General features: G+C 36.2%; 1 protein-coding gene across 31 annotated transcripts in view; it reads right to left on the bottom strand.

Annotated features, from left to right (window-relative positions):
* Positions 1–24948, bottom strand: part of SLMAP (sarcolemma associated protein) — an 84344-nt gene that overhangs the window by 13502 nt on the left and 45894 nt on the right. For 4 of the 31 annotated variants that reach the window (XM_082288824.1, XM_082288802.1, XM_082288827.1 and 1 more), the window contains exons 11-20: positions 24236–24404; positions 24100–24150; positions 23537–23587; positions 20036–20098; positions 14364–14420; positions 10884–10967; positions 10567–10626; positions 5284–5406; positions 4653–4727; positions 468–788 (exon numbers count right to left, since the gene is read on the bottom strand). In XM_082288824.1, coding sequence (XP_082144950.1) covers positions 468–788; positions 4653–4727; positions 5284–5406; positions 10567–10626; positions 10884–10967; positions 14364–14420; positions 20036–20098; positions 23537–23587; positions 24100–24150; positions 24236–24404 — 1054 coding nt within the window. The remainder of the gene's footprint in view (positions 1–467; positions 789–4652; positions 4728–5283; positions 5407–10566; positions 10627–10883; positions 10968–14363; positions 14421–20035; positions 20099–23536; positions 23588–24099; positions 24151–24235; positions 24405–24948) is intronic. The other 27 variants (XM_082288811.1, XM_082288809.1, XM_082288812.1 and 24 more) reach the window with 17 other exon arrangements.

Genomic DNA, 24948 nt, shown 5'->3' with positions numbered 1-24948 from the left:
GAATCACTAGAAACCATGCCTCTGTTACAAGGAAAAGAATGTTTAAAGCAATAAGCTTTGGTGAAGCTTTGGTAGAATTAAAAAGTCTGGAGCTCTCCCTTTATGGGCTTAAACTATAGAGAAGTTACACAAGTCCTCTTAGAAAGTTTTGACAGTATGAATCCCTCAAAATGCAAAAGTTTTCCATCTTTTCTAGGTGGAATTATCCTCAGTCTACTTCTGGTATCAAAGAGTACCTAAGTTAATTTAGGCATAATTGACAATAACTGTTCAATGAAACATGCAAAACATCTTTGCTAACACTACGAGCCTTGGTACACACACAAATACGTGTGTGTGTATACAGACACACACACACAGTAAATGACTACAGGCGACAGACAAATGGTGATTCAAATAACTGGCATTCGCCACACTGAGCAGGATGCTCTGGTAGCAATGCTCTGCGGCATCTTTCAAACAAGTACCTTTCAGGCGAGAGGCCTCTTCCTTCTGCTGCTCCTCACATTGCTGGCATTTGAGCTTAAAACTGGCTTGCAGATTGACAATTTCTTTTTCGTAATCTGAGGCATCTTTCCTCCACCGTTCAAGCTCTGCTCGCACTGTCTGCAGCTCGGTTTGCAGTGTAGAGATATCTGTGTCTCGTTCTGACGCTGCCTTTTCTGCTACTTTTTGAAGTGACAGAATCTCATTTTGAGCACTCACTAGTTCATTTCGAGTGGTTGAAATTTCATTCTCCTTTTCCTTGCGAAGATTCTCAATTTCTTCTTGTAACCTTCGCAACTGAGCTGGAAAGCAGACATTCGTGTTCATATTTTTTCAAACTGTACTTAAAAAGCCTAAAAACCCTACCTCCCTTTCTCAACATACTGATATTTAACAGGACTAAAGAAGCCTAAAGCAACTGAAAAAATACATTAATCTTGTCAAATGCTGTACCCTTAAAGACACAAGTATGTGGACCATGTAATACAGAGAGTCAAAAGAAACAAAAATTATGTCTGGACAAAGCTTTCTTTGCCAAGGCTGTGCTGTGTATGTGATACCAAAGCAACTTTCCAAAATCTGAAACCAAGATTTAGATTCAACATCACTGTAAGCAAAACAAATATTAGAGGACAAGGACATTGGGGCTTTCAGGGACAAGAGGAAAAGCAGGAAAGCTTCTGTCACAAGCCAAACATTTGCAAAGCTACACTGGAAATGTTTGCCTGTTCAGCAGTTAACTTGTGATGTCTATAAATATTTGAGGCACAGAGTAATTTCTACTCCATTCTCAACATGCAGTAGAGGAAATAAACATTATTTCTTTGCAAAAAGCATCTTTCAAAGCACAAGATGAATTTTAAATTGAAAGGGACAGCTGCACCAAGTATACTGAGCTAGAAGAAGGTCCTTTAGCATTTACAGCTTACTGTAAATGTGCAGCAGTCACATACACGAGGCTACTTGACATTTCTGCATGAAGCAAACCCTATAAATTATTCCCATCTAAAACCCTTTCATTACTAAAGACATCTCTGAGCACAATTTTTCATAAACACATATTCAAATAGAATCCATTGTGAACGATTGGAAAAAAAAGTACAGTACAGAGGAAAGGGAAGTATGAAAGAACCACAGAACTACAGTTGTAACCCTGATTGATGGGAGCAAAGTGTTTAATTTGCTGTGAGTTTCACTTTAAAAAAAAAAATGTATTTCACATGATTCCAACATGCAGAAAAGCAATTGTTAAATTACTGAAGAATTACTCTGAGAAGAAAAGGTAAAATTCTTAAGAGCACTTGAAAGCCTAATGTAAGATACTGTAGGGGGTCAGAATTACAGATTTCAAGTTGTATGTTTCAGAACCAAAGGGCAAAACAAGGACAGTGAAAAGCTTGGGGAGGATAACCAAGGCTGAGTAACCTTCCTAGATTACTTGTATTATTTTTGTCCTCTCAGTCCATTATAGAGCATGACAGGAACAATGTGAGTGAGTCTTGCTGTAAACTGATAGAACATCAGAGGTACTCAATAGAGACTTGCACCTCCATGACAATTACACTTGATGTTTTTCAGTAGCTACCTATATAGCCATACAGAAAGAATTCATACACTGGTACAACCTAGAAACTTTGCTGATGTGCAATGAAGAAGTAAAATTCATCTTTTTTGTGCCCTCCTCTAAACAGGCTCCAGCAAGACATTTATCTCATTGAAGACACTAAAGAACCTATGAATCACCCAATTCCCCACTGTGAAGGAAAAAGACATAATGGGAAAAAATATGGTAGTTATTATATATTGTAATACCTAAGAGCTACTATACACAATAGTAAATTAATTTCATGGCAATTCTGTAAAGGATGAAATAGTCTATCTGTTCCACAACAAAGACATTTGCAGCATGATGGATTTTTAAATATATATGAGCAAAATGAGGCTTACTACCACCTCGTTTGTTTGAAAATAATTTCTACAGGCTTATACTAACAGAACAGCAAACGAAGCAGTGGATGAGAACAACCTGACAGTAAGACAACACATGATGCATCAACAATTGCCTTTCCATGTATCCTTACATTAGAAGCCTTGAACCTACCAAAACAATATGCACTAAAACACAAGGAACTACAAGTTGCTAATACAGCAGGTGCCTGAGCAAAGGAATGCAAACCACATCTTCCCAATAGTATTTTCTTCATCAAGCCAAGCTAAACTCCTGCTTCTTGGTGCTGGCAGCATTTCAAAGAAATGTGGGTTTTTTTATTCTGTGCATGTTGTTGGTGAACAGCTTTCCCTTTAGACATTCAGGCGTGAAAACAAGCTCTTGGACAGTCTTGGAATGAAAATCCAAGGACACACACGAGTTGTAAGTTTGGTGGGGTTGTAGAAATAACTTACACAGGAAAATTACTACTAACAATATGGGAACCGTTTCTGAAGCACTGGATATAATTTGAGAGGACAATTAGAAAGAAAACTTCCATTACATCTCTTGTTTATGTAAGCCATTACCTCATCTAACTGAATGCTTCACTTCTTTTTTTTTCTTTTTAATAAGGAGCAACAAGTTACTTGAATTTCCTTGCTCTACCTATGTGTTCATCTAATGAATCTGACATGTAGAGACATGACCTCAGTTGTTTCTCTGTCACTTTCTCTTCTCTATCACAAACAAAGCCAGCAACACTGGCTGGTCTAAAACATTGATTCCACAAAAATACTTCTAGAAATACATGAAGTTGCCAGTTGGTTGGGTTTTTTTCTGCCCTGCAGTTCACGGGGGCTGCCAAGGGAGAATCCTGACACCTTTCCCCCAAATTGTGAGATCTGTCACACCCTAGAAGTTTGGGAAGCAGCAAAACATACAATGAACATCAGAACATTTTGAACTACAACAGAGAGAGGAGGGAACATCAGCAAGACCTCTCTTGAGAAGGATCCAGAAAACAAAAAAGTACTGAATTGAGAAGAGGAATCTTGCAATTAAGTTTGGCTCTGTCAAGTTTCTACTTTCATTCTCTCTTTTTAGAAGGAATTTTTTTTTTTTTTTGCACAGAAATAATTATCAAATATTTTCTAATCATTGTTATGGCATTTACTAATTGAAGAATTTTCATTATTAGCAAGAAAACACTCAAAATTAAATTGCTCCTGTCATTCTGAAGATGAGCATTCTATAAGCTTCTCCTTCTTACAAGAGCAATGGCAGAAAATGTAAAGATTCTTTTCTGACAGTCACATAAAACAGCTATTACCTAAATTTTTCAGTGTAACTAGTATATGACACACTACACAACAAACTACTGCCCAGAAAACAATTGTCTAGGGCTATTTTGACTTCCTCAGAAAGTCAGGGCTGTCAGTCCACCTGCCTGTCTGCTCATCTGCCTTCCAGACATGTTTAGGCCCAAAGCAAATGATATGCTGACAAAGATCCCAAGGGATGAAGCTCCTTAGTTTTGTAACAATCAGTGGCTGAGTAGCTCTTCAAACTAATGCTTGCTCTAGGGAAATCACAACACAATATAACCTTTTTTGGCTTTAAGTCTGGACAGACTGACAGACTCGACCAACAAGCTCACTCACATGCATGGATGACAAGTTAATGTGATACAGAATATGTGACTGACTCAGAAGTTATGTAAATCATGGGATTACATCCTGCTGTAATCATTTTGGGCTGAAAAGAGCATGATTGGTTATATCAATTTTCAAAAAAGGATGGACAGGGTCTCTGTTGCAACAACTTTACTGCATGCTCTGATGCTGGATGTGGATCTGAATGAAAAATTTCATTAAGAGGATCCTACAATAAAGAGACTGAGTATCACAAAAACACCTAAGCTTCTGAGTGCTCTGAAGGCAGTCCCAATAAGAATCCCTGGATCATTCCGAACTGAGAAAGAAGATTAAAAAGAGATGAAGAAGAGGTATCTATTACAGATTACATCTTTTGCATTTTTAAAGTGACTATTAGAACCATAGGAATTGACAGGAAACATTCCACAATAAAATTCAAAGATATGATGAAAGAAATCAGATTTAAAACATACACTCAAACACTTTCCTTTATTAGTGATTATGAGATTATGATGCCACAGAAACACTCAAAACTATATTGTTTCCCTAAAGAGTGTGTGTGTGGGGGGGGAAATTCCTACCTTGCAGAGCATTAATTTGCTTGTTGGATTCTTCAACTTGCACTCGATATGCCTTTCTCTCTTCTTCCAAGAGTGCTATAAATAAAAGTGAAAATGTGCCCAAAAGTTTTTGTTAGTAACATGTATTTCAGTGTATAATTAATTTTAGTCACAACCTCCCCTTAAATGAACAGATTAAACAAACACATTATTTCAGGAAGTTATCAACGGTAGTAACTGTGTAAGTAGTTTAATAAAAGTTAATACTAAGACATCATTCCATTATTGTGGTAGTATTACAGTTAATTTGAAATTAATATCATCTGTTGCCTGATCCAAAAACTCCATGTGTGCTAAATGAAAACTGGTGTGGGAGAAAAAAAAACAAACCTGTAAATATAACCCCTAAAGAACACTGAACAATATGAAATTAAACTGGACTATACTATTTCCTCTCAAAAACAATAGAGCTACATAGCTGATAGGATGATCTAACAAAGAGCTACCACTGAAGACATTCAATTACATCCATTATCTAACTAAGGATGAAATATACAGTGTTCAAGGATGTACTCAGTACTATGAAAACATGTTGGTTTATCTTGAACTACCTGATAAATACCCTACAGAACCAAGTTGATCTGGGTCTCACCTTGAAGTTCAAAGCATTTTTGTTTACTTGTCCTAGCTAGCTCTTGGGCTTCAATCAGCTCCTTGTGCAGCTGCTGAATTTCTTGCTTAGCCTCAGTCTCTGATTGTGCACCCTGCAATTCATCTGGTAAAAGAACATTTTCTTTAAATCATAAATTTGTACAACAGTTTAATTTGCACTGCCATGTGATGATTGGCAACTTTTTACTCAAATCTTCCAAAGTTAGTTAAATTAAACTCAAAATTGGATTAGGCAAATATTAGCAAAAATATTAATATACTTTTAGAAGTAGTAAAACATATGCAAACCTCAAAACATTCATTGTACGTAACATGCAGTATGAAAAAAAATAACAAGGAAGAATTAGAGAGTTTTTAAAAACACTATACAGCCTGGCAAGGACTTCTGGATTGACAAAAACACGGAACAACAAGCCTAAGACAATCCTTGACTGTGTTTGCCACTTGTCTCTTTTTAAAGGAAGCTGCTCTAAGCCTGTCTCAGTGCACAGGCTCAGGCAAGAGCTGCTGTTCTGTGTTTCACTGCTGCCACCCACCCACCACACTGCCAGGCTCAGCCCCTCCCTCTCCCTTGGGGGACCAAAAAGGAAAGGAAAAATTTAGGGAAGTTTTCTAAAACAAAACTAAGACAAAGAAGAAAATTCAAGCCTCCTTATTTCATTCAGTGGCCTTAGTGAATACCAAGATAAATATTGCACTTAATTTTTTTTTATTATATCTTAAAAGTATGATCATAAGTCTATGCACGTTATTTAAATACTAAATAAAACCATTTTCCCCTCCCCATAAGTTTTGTATTAGCTAAAATGCATATTAAATGCCTCTTGTGCTTACAAGAGACGACTCGCAGTCACAGAAAAATTAAATACTTTTACAGCTGAAGTTTTGGAGGAATTTAAAAGAGGAAAACTAAGTATTTGTTACTAAGAGCAGTGTCCTCTAATGGGAACACACTGGAAATTAGATGCAGGAACACTCCAGCCTCCAGGCTTCTGCAAAGCCAGGAACAGCATGCAGCAAACTCTCATTTACTAGATTTTCCTTAAGCAGTGTCCATGCATAAACTGATCTTTCAATAGGCACAAACAGAACTAATAAACTCTAGAGGTACAGGGCTAAAACTTGATGTAAAGCTCCTTTGGTGAGAAAGGTGATGCCTTAAGAGGCCTTTTAGACACAGAGACTGGGCAGGAGTAAAAGAATAAAATGGGTATTTATTTGAAAGGCTTTCAAAGGTACACCCTGGGAGCCAGAAGCTATTGCCAAAAATGGATGCCAAGATGGATGACAGGTCACAGGTTCTTCACACTTTTATAGGTTTGGTTCATTTGCATATCAGGGTTAATTCTCCAATTAAAGCTTCAGTTCAATGATGTAATTTCCCCTCTGCTTGCCCCCCCTTAGAAGCTCTTTGGATTATACTTTTTGGGCCTAGGACAGGCTGGGTGACCTTGGAGTGCAGGCCCAAAGAGGCTTTTGTTATGTCTACCCAGCCTCAGAGAGCAGAAACCAACAGGCCACAAGAAACTTCAGAGTTACACTCTAAGCAGTACAGGATTTGAAAAACACAAAGGTCAAGGTATAAAACATCAAAGGTAAAGGAAGGAAACTGGTGAAAGAATTCCAGCTGTGTATCATTGGAGAAGGGGTATAGAAAAGGGACATGTTACACAGTTACCTGCTCAATAAATGTCTGCAACTACAGACCATATGGATTTAAGATAAAGGCTTAGAAAAAGTATTGCTTTGGTTGCCTGGACCTCTCACTAATAAGGAAAAAATAAAAAGCCATAATTTAATTCATCGTTATACTTTTGACATTCATATTTAGCTGCATGTGTTACCAATAAAGTAATTATAGATTTTTTTTCTTGTTCTCTTAATTAAGAAAATTGTTAAGCAAATCGTGCTAAAGCATTCATACTGCATCTCTCTAAGGGGCTGTTTTTCCTGCTCTCGCAGTAATGAACTGGTGGGTTCGAGCAGAGCTGGGGACACACATGTGCTTTTCGACCTTTTCAGAACAAAATTATGAGAGCAGAAAGAACAGAGAGGACTACATATTTCATCCAAATACTTTGTTTTATAGTTTATTAGTTCTAAATCCAAGTTTCTTTTTACTGAACATGTTTTGTTCTTAGCTTCTCATGGATAAAGATTTAGGGCAATTAGACTTTCAGCCCTCCTTAATGAGACTTTTCAGAAGAAATGGATGAGGAAGTTGACAAATTATGCTCAAATCACACCTGATAAAGAAGCAGTGTCCCAAATCCAACAACAGACACCCTAAATGAACTTTCTGGTGGCAGTGTTTTCCAGTCAATGAAAGCACAAATCATAAAAGACAGTACTGCTTCAAAAGAGATGAGAGGTTCAATTTAAGGGACAACATAATCTGTTTAGCAAAGGCACCATCAGGGTAAACTCTTTCCTACCTCAACACAAAAAAGGAATTTCCATCTGCCTGACACACTTCTAAATCAAAAGCCAAGAAACATAAGCACAAGAGAATATTGGCTTTTTAGTCTTACCCAAACTGAAAATTTAATGTCTTTTAGCTCAAAGCAGATACAATTTTTGTGCTAATTCTAGTTTTAAAAAGTACTTCTTCAATGAGTAGGACTGCCCTATTTATAAATAATAAAACTATTAAATATCATCACACTTAGAATCAGTTTCCTTAAGAAGCCAATTCACATCACGACTAACTGTTCTTGGAGAAGGCTAAGGAGTTACCATTAATTACAACAAGGTGCCAGAAAAAATTAAATAAAAAAGAAAAGGTCAAATACAGCAATTTGAAAACCCTCATTCTTTTTTTCTACCTCATGGAAAATTTTAATCTGTGATCAGTTTGTTTGCCACATTGTAAGAAATGTTCTCAATTAATACCAGTATTTCCCACAAAAGTACAGTGAGGCTTCCCTTAACATTGACTCTAATGGTAATTTTAAAATTGCTTAAAAAGCTTTTTTTAAACAATTTTAATTTAAAACAATTTTTTTGATAACAGAAGCACACAGGCTGTGGTCTTAACTGATCCCTTATCTGTATATGCTTGGCCTGTGGAAGCAACTTTATGAGCAGCCTGGTATTTCTTCAAGCCTCGCTTCTGAAAGTTCACTTTCAGAATTTTGCAGGATTTCTCAGGTTATTCAGAAGACAATATTCAGGGTACTCTGGTGAAGTCAGACAAAACAATTAAAACTCTGAGATTTTTTTTTTAGCTTTGTAAGATCCACATGGAGGAAACTGTATCGTATATTTAAAATAAAGTATCTGGCTATTCTCACTTAAAACAACTGGTTCCTAAACTTTCTGATCCAACTGACCACTGTTGATTTTCAAGACTTCTTATGTAAATTACCACTGTTCAGCAAACCCTCATCTGAAAACATTTCCTACTAAGATTCTATGGATCAGTCTTGTAATTACTATGAAAACACAGGGACATTGGTAAGTAAGAACAAGATTACCAATCTTCCAATGACATTTATTGCTTCTTTCCATCTGTTTAACATCTACCTGTCCTTAACTTTGCAATAAGTAGTCACAAACAGCCTGTTTAAACAGAAGTGTCCAGGGAACTGTTATGAATGGTTAATAAAGTCATTTACCTTGTGGGGAAAAAAAACAAAGCCAACTAATCTGTGACAGCCTCCCCCCTTCCCATCCTTGCCAGATTCTGACTTGTAGAAACTTGAATCAAATCCTGAACGCACTCAGAAATTCTGATGAAAAATGCTTGGAAGAAAACTACAGCAGTTAGAAGTCTCATAATTTTCTTGTTCCATTAATTTGTTCTGTAAATTCCGACAAGACCACTGCCTTTTCCAGCGGCCGTTTCCACATTCCAAACAGCCACCAGATCAGAAATGTTCTCACTCTTCCTTAATTACATGACTGCATAACAAGTCCACTTGAAAACCTCTCTGAGGCAAATAAGATCCTTTTTAGGGCAAAGTCAGGCACATGAAGTACCTCTCTGAAAAAAACTCAAACAAAACTGTGGGGTTTATAAGCTCTTCATAAAAATTAAAAGGGCAAATGATTCATTGCACAGATATTTTTTAATGGTTTGTGAGAGCTAAATAGGAATGCCCATAAATAGCCTCAAGTGGAAAAGTTGCTGCCAACCTCAATTTTATAACCAAAAGAACGACTATTACAATCACTACAAACAACTTTATCAAGTTCTACCTTCTAGCATAGGAAGTCACTGAATATACTTGCTATTAGTTGCAGATATTAGAGCAAACCCCGAACAGAACATGCCCAGTATCTCAAACACTCCTTTCTAAACTATTTTGCTGAACTGATGTCCACTGGGAAATATCACACTCAGTTTTATACATGTTGCTGAACGGCAAAAGTAATTTGTGTAATTTTTGGAAGCCCTTCTGTTGTAAAATTAGGGAGTGTAAACAATTGCAGAAAAAAGCTCTTTTACAGGTCTCCTACGTTCCGTTATGGTTTCCTGTCTTTCTGAATCACAAAGAACTGTGACTTTTTTTTAACTTGTGATCCCAGTAGGAGCATAATTTTACAGATCTTATCGAGTGTCTAATTGTTAAAGAAGCATAAAATTATTTGCAGTAAGCTAAATGTAATAACTGATTAATATGCCACAAAAATTTTCAGCTAATGAATATGTAAATATCTGCTTGCTAATTAAGTTTTAAGTATATGTCTTCAATGCAAAAAATTTTAAAAATTTACTTTTATAGCAATGAAGCTCAAAGCTAAACCTCAGCAATCATTCTAACTACAGTTATAACACAAACTTCAAATCTTGATTGTGTTAAAAAGAAAATCTAAGATCTTGTTTTGATTAACCCATCAGATGCAAACTAACAGAAGCATTTCTGACAGTGATGGAAGCTATGCAAATAAAATTTGACAATGCTTGAAAAATGTCAGTGATGGAAGAATCCCTCCTCTCCACAGCTATCAGTTTTAAATGTGTGCTGACTCTACTTCTCAAGTCAAAGTTATAACATGTAAATTCCTAGAATAGCGTTGGTGAGTGCAGAGATTACCTCTATACACAGATTATTTCTATAGCAACACTCAAAAGTGTGCTTTTACATCACATCGCCCAAAGCAGCCATTACTGATATTTAAATTTAACTCTTTATACTACATGATTAAAATCTTTGAATTCCAGCATTCTACTTTAATGCACATTTGATAAAAACCAGGTAGGTAAAAAGATTACATATACAGATTATGCATCTGAAGTTGCAAAAGTGAATTTGTTTACCTTTTAGAAGAGCTACTTTAGCAATAGGTTCATTTAGATCTTGGTCATCCATTTGAGCATCTAAAAAAAAACCCCACACCTTTCAGAGAGCAGGCAGACTGCAGACAGTTCTCATATACACATTCTTTACATGGAGAGAAGCTTTTATGTTCTCAATTTACATGAGCTGAATTATGAAGCCGCAAAATAGACAATCCTGCTCTAAGCTTGCACCTGACTCTGCATAATACACTCCATTCTTTTCAGAAAATGCTCCTGATTACCTAGATTTAATTCAAACCAATTTGAGGTTACAGAAATCTCAGTTAAACTCTTACCTGTAGTGTCGTCACTGCTTTTTTCCTTGCTTGGGCTAAGGGTGTCGGACAAATCGTTCGATTCTTTGACTCGTGCTTGGTTCTCTGCAAAAGACAAGGAAAAGCAACTACAATCAATCAATGCTTTGTTCATGATTTCTCCTATACACCAAACTACTGCTAAATGTCAATAGAAAACAACTTGGTTCAAGAAACAGTTAAAAACCTGCTGTTTGCTTATTTCTTTGCAAGTCTGGGCTAAAATGGATTCTGCATCCCTGGAGTCATTAACCCAGCCTAGCCTCTAATAGGGGATGCAACTGCCTCGTGCACAGCTTGAACTTGGGTTAATGCTGTGTTCTTGCCAGCTGGAACTGTGGAAAAGCTGATTCAACCAGCAAACAAATAAGAAAAGAAGACTAGAACAATGCAGATACTGTAGCAAGTTAGAAAGAAACTGCTGTTAAGAATAAAACTGCGCCTCAGTATTTTGGACAAATAAAATAATAACAACAAGTCTTGTACATACTGTACTGTTCAAAATAAGTGTGGTGTGAACCATTAAAGAATCACAGCAATATAAATTAATACACTAATTCCTAGAAAGAATTTTCAGTTTAAATTGTATTAAGAGAAAGCAGTGTATGTTCTTTCCACCAAAAAAAAACAACCTTCATGAAATATCTGTTCATATATAATACAGCTTAGTGAAGCCAGACAGTTTTGGGTTTTTTTGGTTTGCTGGTTTTTTTTTGTTGTTGGGGTATTTTTCCCAGTTCTAGATTTTTAGTGGAGATCACATATTTTCAAAAAATGAGGGGATTTAATTACACCAGTGCATCCTTTCCCCAAACAGAATCACCCCTGACTCAAAGTCTAAATATTATATGTGACTGAAATATACTTTTAAAAATTTATCTTAAATAACAATTCTGGTTCAGTTCCGATGGGTCCATCAAAAAAGGACACATCTCTGTATGTGGGCTAACCCAGCAGGTCTGTCAGCAAGGAACTGTCACTAACATGCAGGTGAGGTTATGCAAAATGAAATCTTTCTTGGCTGCCTATTCGGAGCCTCACTTTGACAGCACTGCTGCCCACCTGCAGGTTAACAGATGTTTCCTCTGAGTCTCAAGTTCCAGGCAGAGATATTATATAAAAAAGGGGTCAATACAGCATTCCCAGTACACAGACTTCTACCATCCATGCAGAAAAGCACAGAGAACACAAATAATTTCACCACATGTCGATAACGTACATGCAACAATGAAGTACCAGGACACACAAAGAAAGAAGCACATCAGTAAATAAATCGTGTTATACAATAGGGTTAGTGTATGAAAATAAGTAAAAACCAAAGGGGTAATGAGACATCTTTTCAAACAATGAGAGAATACACAGAACTAAATTTCTTCAAAACTAAGTAAGTGGAAACTGGTGACAACCTGTGCACCTACATGAGGAAACCCACATGACAGAACATGGACAGGTTAACAGAAATAAACCCCCTTAAGTTTTCTTCATCTAACATGAAACGTTCTCTATAACTGTGTCAGATTAACATCTATTTATAGATGAAACAGAAGGCAGCAGGTACAACAAAGCAGCTGATGAAGAGCCAGACTCTTCCCATCCTAACGCAACCGAAATAACTGGAGAAGAGGAAGGGAAAAAGCACCTGTACAGTTAAAGCACATTAGAGGTTCAGACCTGGCAGTTATTCCAAACAACTCCCATGATTTTAGCAGACTTCAAAGTTCATCATGATTGCTGTAGTTAAAAACTTAATCTTTGGGGGTGGTTCTTTGCTAAAACAAAAAGGGATCTTTCTTATTTTTAGGAATAAGGTTTTTAACTATTATCTAAAGATGTTACAAATCAAAACATTTTACGTTATCATATAGAATCAAGCTCAAAGGACTGTCATTAAAACTGCAATAATTACTAAACCAAGTAATACATTCTTTTTTAAACTATTCAGAAAAGTATAACCTAAAAGCCTCACCCATGTCAGTTATATTAGTGGTCGATCCAGAAGCACTAAGCTGAGCAAGATCCATTTCCAACTAACTTTACCATATCTGGGCATCCATAGAAATACTGCTCTGTGCAAAATGGGAGGAACAGTGCGAGCTCCAACCACTGAATTAATTCTCTCTCCCACAGCTCCCCCTTATATACTTCCCTCCCAACCACCCTCAGTACACCAGCATCTTCCTCCCTCCTGTCCTCCTCCCTCTGAAACAAGGCACAAAAGATTAGGCACCAGAGGAAAGATGCACCAGTTCTACATGTGAAGCAGCAGAAGTCAAAAAGACAAATTATTAGAAACCTGCTTCCTATTCTGGAAGCAGAGTCGTAAGCACAAACCCCCTTCCTGTACTGTATTATATCACAGCAGTTGTTCCTATTTCCCATAATAAAATGGAGCTGAATAAATATAGCCGAAGTGATAAAGTATATTAAAATGTGTTGACATCATACTTGATGAGTTAGAATATATTACCAAACACTAAAAATAGCTCAGGGCTTTGCAATGGAAGGGGCATGCAAGTATTACGTTACAGTTATTGTATGCATTCTTTTGCCAAATATGGCACCTTGTCTATAGCTTCCTCACATACAGAAAGGGGTTAAAGGTGCTAGTCTGTGCATTAATGGAAGAGAAGACAAAATAAGTATCTCTAAAACACTGGACCTTTTAACAAACTAACATTTATTCAACACAACAACACTTTGTGGAAGGACAGAGGGTAAAGAAATGAGGTAGTATGTCTAGACATCAATAAAAAGCTGCAAGAGAGGAGTGAGCCTGCAAGTGCAAACAATTGTACATTATTAGATACACGGGAAATATTGACCTGCACACTTTGCAGCATTCCTGACCTTGGCATTATAGGGTTAGGATGACTGTTCCTTGACAAGGTAAGTTTTTTCTAATTGGCTCCTTCAATTTAACTTGCTTTACACATTAGAGAAAAGAGTTAGAGATGCACAGATACATTTTACTTGGAAAAGACACATTTAGGAAGTTAATACTTATTTTAGAGTTATGAGGGTGTAAGTTAGAAAATAGTCGAATTAAAATACACTTTTATTTAACACTTAAAATTACACCAAACATTACACCAAACATTATTTCCATGTAGCCCTATAACAAAACCAAAATCCTGTTTGGAATTCATGCAGGCATTAAAGCTTGAATTGAATTTATAAGAATTATTACATAAATATATTTTTAATTAATATTCAGGTAAGAACTAAGTCAATATTGAGACTAGCATTTCATGCACTCCATCTTCAAAAATGGTTTCCATTAAATCTTTTTACCCTGCAATAGTATTTGGAGTAGAATTCAGCAAACAATTTCCCTCCCCTTTATTGAATTTCTCCTCACATGCATATTCAATCAAAACTCAAACTGCTGGCTTAACACAGAACATGCATGGAGTGACAGAAAAAGCATGCTTCAAAAACAGTTAAATAATCCAGAAGTCTAACCTTTCAAAAGCTTTGTTTCTTCCACTTTGGTTAGATGTCCTTCATCTATGATCTTGTCTGCCAAACAAAATAAGTGTTACTTTCCGAGCTCAAATTTAACCAGCTTTTCCCTGCACGCATCTACATAGAGTACATTCCATGACCAAATTAAAAGCTGATAATATTACTTCCTACTCAGGCTTGAACAAAAACTTTATTCTGGTACAGAATAATGAAACAGAGCACACAAGCCTACTGGAACTTTGTGATACAGTGCATAATTATTTCTCCTTATTAACTTACATAATGCTGCAGGTCACTAATGAGAATTTAGAAAAATTAACTTTATGTACTTTAAAAAAAAAAAATCTAATAGGAAGTAACAAATAATTAATATATTTCTCAAGTTTAGTGATCAAAAAAGGAATTTGAAGAGCTGGTTGCCTGAAACAGACATCCACCCAAAACAGCAGAAATGTAGAAATGCACCACAATAAAACAGCAGTAGAGAAGTCTCCTCCACATCACAATTGCTTTTAACAGTGCCTGTGAAAGGTACACAGAAACAGCCCTTCTTTGTTTAAATCTTTCAAAAGAGCTACACAAACCTTCAAAAAATCAGGAATGCATCACATTCAGGTTCATGAAAAATGGAGTTTTTATAAAAAGTCTACTTTAGGGAAGTCTACTCCATGTATGTGAGGTGCACAAAAACCCTAGAAGTGGAATTTGAGACTAGATGGCTAACTACATCCTAACTGCTGCTAGGACATGAAGGCAAACAAGAACACCAAGGGAAGAACAGGATTGGATTAATCAAAGACACTAAAAAAACTACTGAATAATTCACTTCTTTTTTCAGATGAGATTTCATTATTTCAAACTCCTTAAGAAGTGATGCCAACACAGAATTATTGAGGGTCCCATCTTACAGATCATGTCCTCCGTTTTTGTGCAATAGATTTTGCAGGTTTTGTGCAGTAGATTTTGACCACAGTAAAAGCTGTTAGTCCCTGAAATATCAGGCTTGAAGCTGCCTTTGCCTCCTCTCTGTGCTCTCCCTCCCAGATCCCTGATAATCAGGCAGGGAATGCAGTTTGCTGGATACTCCATGTGCTGTTAGCAGGTAACTGAGACACAGAGAAGGCTGAATGAACAGCACAAACAGGAGAGTTCTGACTAAGGAAGCTGGATGACAGTAAATCCTCTTCAAATTTTTAACTTAAAAAAAGTAAATGAAATAACTTTAGTCAGAATTTCCGGCTTCAAGTATTTTTGAAGATTACTCTGACGGCACGTTGCTGTAACTATGACAATCTAAGGACAGATGCAGGACAAGATCTGGGAGGAGATATCCTTTACAACCATAGATGGCATACAAGCTTCCAGACAAAAAGCCCTGAAGTCGGGTTTTCATGACCAAAAGCTTGTCCCGTCCTCTACCCTCCCCCACAGCCAGATAAAGCAGTCTAAAACAGATGTTCCCTCCACCTACTTTTATCAACAAAAATTATCCTGCGTTAGTGTAATATTTTACTAATACTGCTTCAGAAATACACAGAACACAACACTGGATTTTCAGGACTGGCTTTAGGTCTCAAGCAACTGTAGGAGATCACTCATCATCCAAGTTCAGAACAGCCTCGAGTTCCTCAGAGCTGGTGAGAATGACTGTGCCTACACTGAGAAAGGCACCGTGGAAGGAATCAAGTTACTGGCAGCCACAAGTCAGAAGTTTGAGTGATATCATGAGTCCTCTTCCATTTTAAAATAAAATAAATCTAAACAAAAGTCTTCATATACGATAATTCCAGGACTCAGCTGTAGCTGGAAGACAGGTGGAAGGGAAGGCAGCAAGGAAAGAGCTGAGAAATTCTCCCTGTAGATCTGAAAAAAACAGCTGAATGCAAAAGCAAGTAGCTTTCAACTGCTTGATCTGAAGGGGTAACACCTCAACCATGCTAGGCTGCTAGCTTAAAATAGGCTTCTATAATCAGCTTACAGAGGAAAATTTAGCATTATGAATTGATAGATCTGTTAGCTTTCACAATTCAGTAACTGCTAAACCCCAAATAATTACAATACAAAACACAGACTACCCTCCTTGGCACAGATGTTTTCCAAACTAACTTTTGCAGCAGCTCTTTACACTCCACTTCCATGACTAAAAGAAATTGCAGGCATGTTTTCTTTAGGTTTTTTTTGTTTCTGTGGTGGCTTACTGCTTTCTAGTGTCTATTACTGATTTCACCATTTGTACAAAAGGTGTCTCCTCGGCACTGTTTCTTCAGCCAAGACCTCGAGCAGCAGCACACAAGTCCCTTTGCCCAGCCTGACCCAAAGCTGGCACAGTCAGTGTTTTGCACTTGGTGACTGACACCTCTCCTAACTTCCAGAACAAGTGAACATTCTCTGTGTTTCAATAACGCTACCATTAATATATGGCATAAGCCAACAAAAAAGTAGTTTATTTCAGCATGCTGGTGTGTATTTAGATAATACACAGAAAATTGGATGTTAGTATCACCAAACTACACAGAATTTTATTTTTCACTGTTACCACCCTAGTCACTAAAAATGGCAGAATCCAGACAACAATCAGAAAGCAAAAGCTAAAGAGATGTCTTCTTTATAACATCTCTTTCAAATCCCTGCATTTTTTTATTTTACTGTTTCAGAAAACTTCATAAACCCGATTTATTTTTAAATCCGTGTTTTCCCTGGATCAAGACGTACAATCTTGGCTACCAAAATATAATTTAGGGTGAGGATCCTATCTTTAATTTCTGGCACAAAAGAATTTAAGCTTTCATGCAATCCACTCCCTACTTAGCAGAAAGCACAGAGATGCATATAACTAATGTTTTTACTGGTACAATCTGCTGTGAAGTTAAGCTTTCAGTTCATTTCTAAGATAATTCATATTTCCTTTTGCTGATGAATGCAGCTTAAAGCCAGCTTTCCTTTAGTTTTTTAGGCATTTATTATCTTTTCTATTTAAGAACTCCATTTTAGATTTGGGTTGCCTATCACTATGTGCAATATAATAGCTAAGATCTGTTAACATTAAAATTATCACTTAAGTAACATGGCCCCTCTATATTTGCATTTTGGCATCAAAATAGTTTTGAAGAAGGCCAGGTTTGAAAACCAATAAAAAACCTGCCCCTCAACATACAAATTTCCAACCATCTGAAAAAAGTGATACTAAACAGCTTTAACTTTACTTGACACCTGCAGGTCCAAAGGAAAAGTCAAAAATAACCAATCAATCCATCCAAAAACTACAGTTAATAAATTTGCAAAAATCAGTTTGGTGAAAAGAAAAAAAGTAGACTTGCATTTAAAATCAAATGCAAAAATCACCAAGTAAGGGGAAAAAATCAGGACACAAATGAAGGGTTAGACTGGAGTGAAAGACAGGAATCTAGCAGGGCAACAAATCTTACTTTGGTCTATACATCATCACATTTTTGCTAATAATGTATATCATGTACTAGTCAAAAAGAAGCACCGTGACTTCTGCTGTTGATAGCACTGATTTTCACCAGTGGTTACTAAAAAACCACTATGGAATGAGCAACAAGTGAACTGGATGCAATGATCAGAAAGTAACAGACTTCCCAGATCATTCAGAGCCAGATTTCATAACACTCCACAGATGTTACAGATCAGGACACGTTACTGGATGATATTGTGAGCGCATTGTGCTTAAAAAATAAAAATAATTATAAAATATCTTTAAAAACCTGCAGAAGCTGGATTTTACAAGCCATCTGGTTTCTGGGATTTTTATTGTATTATTATTGTTTAAATAATAAACCTGCTCCTCTCTCAATACTTAAATCTCTGGGCAAAACCCCAACATACTACCACATGATTAACTATTTATTCTCTCTGTATTGCCAATCTTTATGATATTATTCTACACTACTTTCTGTGTACCTTAAAACTTGAGTTCCTGACAATCTCTGGAACTGTATTTTTTCTTCCCAGGAGTTCCCAACCCTTGATGCTACACAGAGCAAAGAATAGGAGTAGGACTGAAGGGTAGCATTTACGTACAAAAGAAAAAGAATACATTGTACAGTTTGCAGTTTTTAACCTCATGATATTGTGAGGCCTAGTTAAACACATTTGAATGCGGAAAAGGCAAACTTTCGGTCCAAGAAGAAATACAAGAGCCAATGATTTGGATTTTTTCTTGATGTGAGAGTAAAAACTTAGACTGTCATAAAAAATACAAGATACTGAACCCTTTTGAACTCGTATTCATTCTTTTAAAAGTGAAGCAGGCGAGGCCTTGCAGTGTCTTCACTCTTAGCTTTCAGTGTCTCGAGAAAGGGTAGGCATAAATACACTGATCTTAATTTTACCCTTCTTAGTACTTTTTTTGTATCTTAAAATCTTTTACTAGATACTGTTGATCACTTTTCCTTCTCAATAGTGACAAGACTGATCACATTTAGTTTGCCGAAGTGATACTAATCTAGGTTTTGTCAAAATTGGTTCCGCTAACATCCAAACAATGCAAACAGGCAACCAATTTGTATTTGAATATCACACAGTGTGCTCCTCATGTTCAGTCTAGACAAAAAAAGTTTACTCAAACATTTAACTTCATTTTTACGTACTGAACAAAGATGATTCATATCAGATCTTTGCAAAATTTAGAATTATTTTAAACTGCAGCCTGACAGAAGACAGCTAGCAGTCATTAATTTTTTTAAATAAACATTTTTTAAATAAATAAAGTTTAAATTTGCTTTGACAAACATTAGCAGTATCACGTCATTCGGTTTATGGCACTGCAATCTGGATCACAAGAAGTAAATTCAAACAAGTCTGCTAAACTTCCTTGTGAAAATTTGAGAGGAAAGAGTCCAATGGGCGTAATGTCAAAAAAAGATACTGTCTTATTTCTGCTTCTAAATGCTTCTCTGCTCAATTTTACGTACATAAGTTCTATAAACTCTGGGTTTTTTTGAAGTTTAGTAGCACTTTGCTTCTCTTCATTCTAATGATATTTTTCTTTTGGTAGGCAAAAAGTATTAACATCTTCAGTTTTTCCTTAATTATACATGTGCAGACAGTGCTGTTTCATTACTCATTTTCAAAAGTCATTTGCTTTGAAAAACACATTTCACATTCCAGAATAACACCTCTTTAGAAAGACTGGTATTGCAATTTTCTGTTTTTCTTAACAGTCTCTTGGACTTCCACATACAAACTATGGACTTGTATTCCCTTTTGTTCTTCATTACAACTAATTGGAGGTTGTGTAAGGCCTTTAGTTATCAGACAAATTATAGATATGTGAAAAGGCACCTCATGTCTGTCCTTCTGCCTGTGATATTTGCTTAAACTGAAAGGCTTTCAACTTAATTTGTAACAGGTGAAAAATTACACTCAGTTTTACACATCATGTGGCAACATAACACCCTTTTGTTGGTCAGGGCACAAAAATGATGAACTGAGAAGAAGAGACAACGTGACCATCATTTTGCAAGAGCTAAGATATCCTATTCCTTCTTCTACCAGACATCTGTGTAACACCACAATGCCACAATTCTGCACTTAGAAAATTTATGCTACTACAGAAATATTAAATAGTAGTGATAAATTCTGGTTTCATCCACCTTTTCTGTGTTTTCTGTTGTTTTTAAAGCAAATGTGAACACTCTTGTACTCACTCTGACATTCTATGAACTGATGAATAAAAGTGCAGTCCCCTCCACTCTTTGAAAGAAAGTGCTCTAGTAGAGAAAGAAACACTTCAGTTTACATCTTCTTATCATTTTCAAATTGATGCAACAAAAAATTTGAAAGGCATATTAACAATATTTGTCAGAGTACTCACAATGGACTTTTGAATCAAATCTGAGTTAATATGCAAGCAGACAAGACATGAAATTGAAATGATGTCTGAGGGATACTAGGAAATAGATTATTCTTTTGAACTGATCAGAAGAAAGAAGTACTTCAACTGCATTTTCAAAAGACACACGTTTTTAACCTATATTCTTCAGAATTTTTATTAGCTTTAAAAGGGTATCTTCTAAGTTTTTTATTAGTCTTCATGTTGATTCTTCATATCTAATGCCCTCTATTTTAAAAGTGTTGTTGAATATCTCCCTACACTTTTTAAATAGTTTCACTTTGGAAAGACAGTTCTGCAGCAGAGTTCCTAAAACTGGGCTCCATTCCCAAGTCTACTCAAGTTCTTGTTCAGCTCCCAACTCCATCAGAATTCCTGCATCTCTTCAAGGTGCAAACACTTCATTTCTGAAGAACCTCAAAAATCGTTTGACCAAGAGTCCAGCAGTGTGAAAAGGCTGTCATCAGTACAAAGCTGCAGAATATGGTACATTCTAACCAAATTGTTCAATCATTAGCTCTGACATCAGAAGCTCAACTGCAAAACTAAGCTTTACTATATTTCAAAGTTACTCTATAAACTTTTTTTTAACCAACAAGGACAGAGCTTTTAAAAAACAGCACCAGGCTCTAAAATTTATTTTCCATATTTAAACTTCCCTTCTTATTTTTTTCTCCATTTTTACCTGGTCCTCTAAGTGATCATATACAAATTTCTCATATCTTTCTCTATGTAATATACGGCTCACAAAATTTAAAGATGAAAGCCAGGTGTGGTGCAACACACTGAGAAAAATACCACTTTTTGAAACAACTTAGTTCTACACAACTTTTATCAGGGGCTTGATGTACAAACAAGTTCCTCTCTTCTGCACCAGCTTTTCCAGATGTGCGATGAGAGAAAATGAATGCCTAACCATTATCCTCTAATACACTTTTTTTATGAAAAGCCTCTGGAGAGGCTATGAGTTCTTAGTTCCTCTACTCTGAATACAACTCTTGGCTGCTACAGCCACAGAAAAAAAGTAATGTAAAATCATTATTCTTGTCATGGCCAGGTAGTGTGCCTGTGCACATACTTTGAGAGAACGAGAGACAAAAGGAATTTTAAAAAGCATACTGATTTTACATGGGGTTTACAGTTTTCCTCTTAAATTCCCAAAGTTGCTCAACCTGCATTATAAACCCAAAATTCTTAGCTCTTCTAAAATAATGCAAAACTACACAGCAAAAAAACCCTAATGAAAAACCAACAGTAAGTGCTTCCTGCTGCTTTTAAGAGAACAAAATCCAAAATCTGGCAGAGCAATAACTGCCCATCTGTCACACAAGGGCTACATAAGGGACCGGAAGATGCAGAAAGGCACAGACTGTCATGAAGAGAACACAGGGCAGCAAGCTGTAAAATGCCAGAGAAACGGGGATGGATCAGGTATGGCAGAGATGCAGAAAAATGTACAACTGACAGAATAATGAAAAACTATGCTAAAATACAGAATAATGAAATAGCATGGTATGTGCATGACAAACAAGGTGGTAGATTGTATAAACACACAGAAAGAACTTGAATGAGCAGTTATATGTTGTCTGTACTCAAAGAGAAATAACTTGGCCAACAGCTTCCTAAAACTTCCAGGTTTAAGCACAAGTTCCACTGTTACTTATAGAATGGAGGAATCTATCTTGTCACACATCCATTCAGATGACACTGACTCTTATACAATCCAAAATAAGTCCAAAAGGGATTGCTTCTTCAACTTTGACAAAAAAGTGAGTTTCAGTGATATAATGATATTTGTTATAATCACATAATGATTTTTAAATGTGCAATTTTAAAATTTGGACTTGTAAAAGGTATCAGTACTTAAAAGCTCACATGACATTCCTACCAACAATTTTAAAACAAACAAAAATTGTTTCTTTAAAAAAATCAAGTCTAGTATGATGTTATAAATTATTCCTCTATGAAATAATTTATATTTGAAGTCAGAGCTCAACACCTTTTACTATATGTTTCAAATTAGGTCTAGTTTAAAAAAAAAGAAAAATAGACTCATTTCTTAACCATTCTATCAAATATTAAGCTATTACCAACCTAAAATTATGCATCAACAAGACGGATCAATCTATATAAAAATAAAATCTCATGGCAGTCTACAGAACTAGGAACAAATATTGAGTGTCCTGCTTGCCAACCTCAGTGTGCACCACAGCTAAGGGCCTAAAATGCTAAGACGCTTAGAGCAACCAGCACTCTGAAAATTTAGGGGAGGTTTTGGTACAGTTCCTGTAGGTGTTTAACAGATCTCTCCTCCTGGTCCCAATAAGGACCAGCCATGAGGTTATGTCATGATTAACTTTTGATTTTGCTATTGGTCTCCCTAGTTAAGAACCTCTTAACTTACAAATATGCATATGGAGCTTTAAAATTCTGTCTCAAAAATACAAAAACAGTAATCCTTAAACACTGTGAATATTGGTTAAAACCATGAGTTCTCTATATAGGTCCCCGAACCTTCAAACCAATCCTACCACCATTCCTCAGATTGTAGAAGCAAGCTACATCAAGGAAAGAATTAAAATTTACATAAGAGGATAAATACATTTCAGCCAATTAAACAATCTGGAATCATAACTGGAATATCTTTTGCTACATGTGATATTGGACAATTTCACTCAAAAAACTTCGTGTACATTAAGACACATGAGCTAAACTATTTGGCTTTAACTAACTGGCCTCTAAAAAACCCTATCACTTAGATCAAGCTGTATTAATTCCTGTTTCACATAAAGATACTCCTGAGTTTTAAAAAGTTAGTTTCCACTATTTATAAATTTTATATACTCACTTTTTTCATATTTATGTTATTAAAAAAATAGGTTTTGCTGACTTTACTTAGCATACCCTACTTTATTAGAAAAATACTGTATGTCTATGTGTTGCAAAGGAAAATTAAAAGGAAAAACAATCAATGAGCTCTTCACTTTCTTGTGCCACAACTCTGACATCAGTCATTCAGTAGACACCTCCTGATTCCAGTGACAGCCTATCACAAACAAAAAGAACCCCAACAAACAAGGACAGCCTCCAAAGCCTCCAAGTTTCCAAGTTGTTTTGTTGTATTTTACGGAACTTTCCAACAACAATGTGACTGGAAGCATAAGCAAAAAAAAAAAAAAAAAAAAAAAAAAAGCTGGTCAGGAGTGGACAAACTCATTTCAAAGAGAAATTCCAAGCAAAATTTTAGAGAACATTTTGAATTTTTTCATCTTCAAACATCAACCATAAGACAAAAGGTAGCCTTCAGATACACTACCTTTCTCTGTGCTCCCATTAATTTTAGGTATGAAGTCGTCAACTTGTATGCCTAGGATTAAGAAAGGGCATTATTTTTGGAACCAAGAAAAATGTTTTGGGTTTTGTTTCTTTATAAACACAGCATTTTGAAATGTACCTGGCTTTTCATACCACCTCCTCACAAGCACCTAATCAGACAAACCAGGCAAAGTTTGATGTGTTTCCTACAACAGATCACGTTGCTGTTTGTTCAAACGTCTAAGAGGTTTATTAACTCCAAAGAATTACTGCCTATTACATACATATATATGTGCATATATAGATTAAAAAGTATTTTAAAATCTAATGTTTCTATGTCCCCTCCAAGCCTCGGGCCCCGGGCCAGAGTAAACACCCGCAGCAGCAGCGCCCTCTGCTGGCCCTGCCCCGACACGGAACCACCAGTCCAGGAGAGCTCCTTACTGGGAAAACTGGGAATAGGAACTCTTCCACCAGACACCGAGACTACAAGATTATCATAACAAAAGTAACTGAACAGCAAATCCGGAAACCAGCTTGAAACAAGAAACTGATCACACCTACCTAAGCTGTTGTGTTCTTTAAGAGTTTTCTCTTGAAGGTGTTCTAACCGTACTGTAAACAGAAGTCCAAGATAAAGGTATTTCACAGATAAAAAGAAAAACAAATTATCAAAGTTCCTTCCCCGCTAGTCACTAACCTTGTAAAGCAGTCAGCCGCTCATTGGTGAAGTCATTATCAGCCTGCAAAGCTTCTATTTTTGCTTGAAGCTCTTGCTCTCTTTCTTCCATTTCATCTATTTTATGCTGCAATTCCTTTTTCTCAGCCAGTCCTTTCTGTTGGATTTCTTCTTGTCTTCCTTCTGCTACCTGCTCAAAAAGATTTTTAAAAATGTTAAAAAATTAACATGTGGAAGAATAGATCTTCTTGACGTTTATGCAACTAAATGTACATAAGTAACTTTTTTTGCTAATCAGATAAAGAAAAGGAAAAAAAAATCAAAATCTATTACTTTTATATGAAGTTCACTTCAGGTAGACTGAGAGAATCTCAAAATGTCTTAACTAACTTTTTGACTGAGGAATATAAATGTTACAGCAACACTAAAGGGCCCTAGAACTAAGAAATGCCCAAAGTCTCCCAGCATCTCAATTCAGTCAAAACCCAAGAGCCCTTCTGAACTGAATGTACATTATACAGACCAACTTGATTGAAAGCCACATTTTTCTTTGCTGGATCTCAAGATCATAAGTTTCAAACAGTCTCCTCCCTCAAAACAAGGTAATAAGTTTCAATTTTGATTCTTCTGTGTATACTCATCATCATCAGTGATCAACTCATTGCTGGGGAAACAACTGCCTTAAGACCAGCAATTTAACATTTTAATTTGGAAAGAAAAATTTCACTGATGTA

Source organism: Coloeus monedula (assembly GCF_965178545.1).
Source record: "Coloeus monedula genome assembly, chromosome: 11".
Classification (NCBI taxonomy): domain Eukaryota; kingdom Metazoa; phylum Chordata; class Aves; order Passeriformes; family Corvidae; genus Coloeus; species Coloeus monedula.
This window is presented reverse-complemented; position numbering and strand designations above follow the sequence as displayed.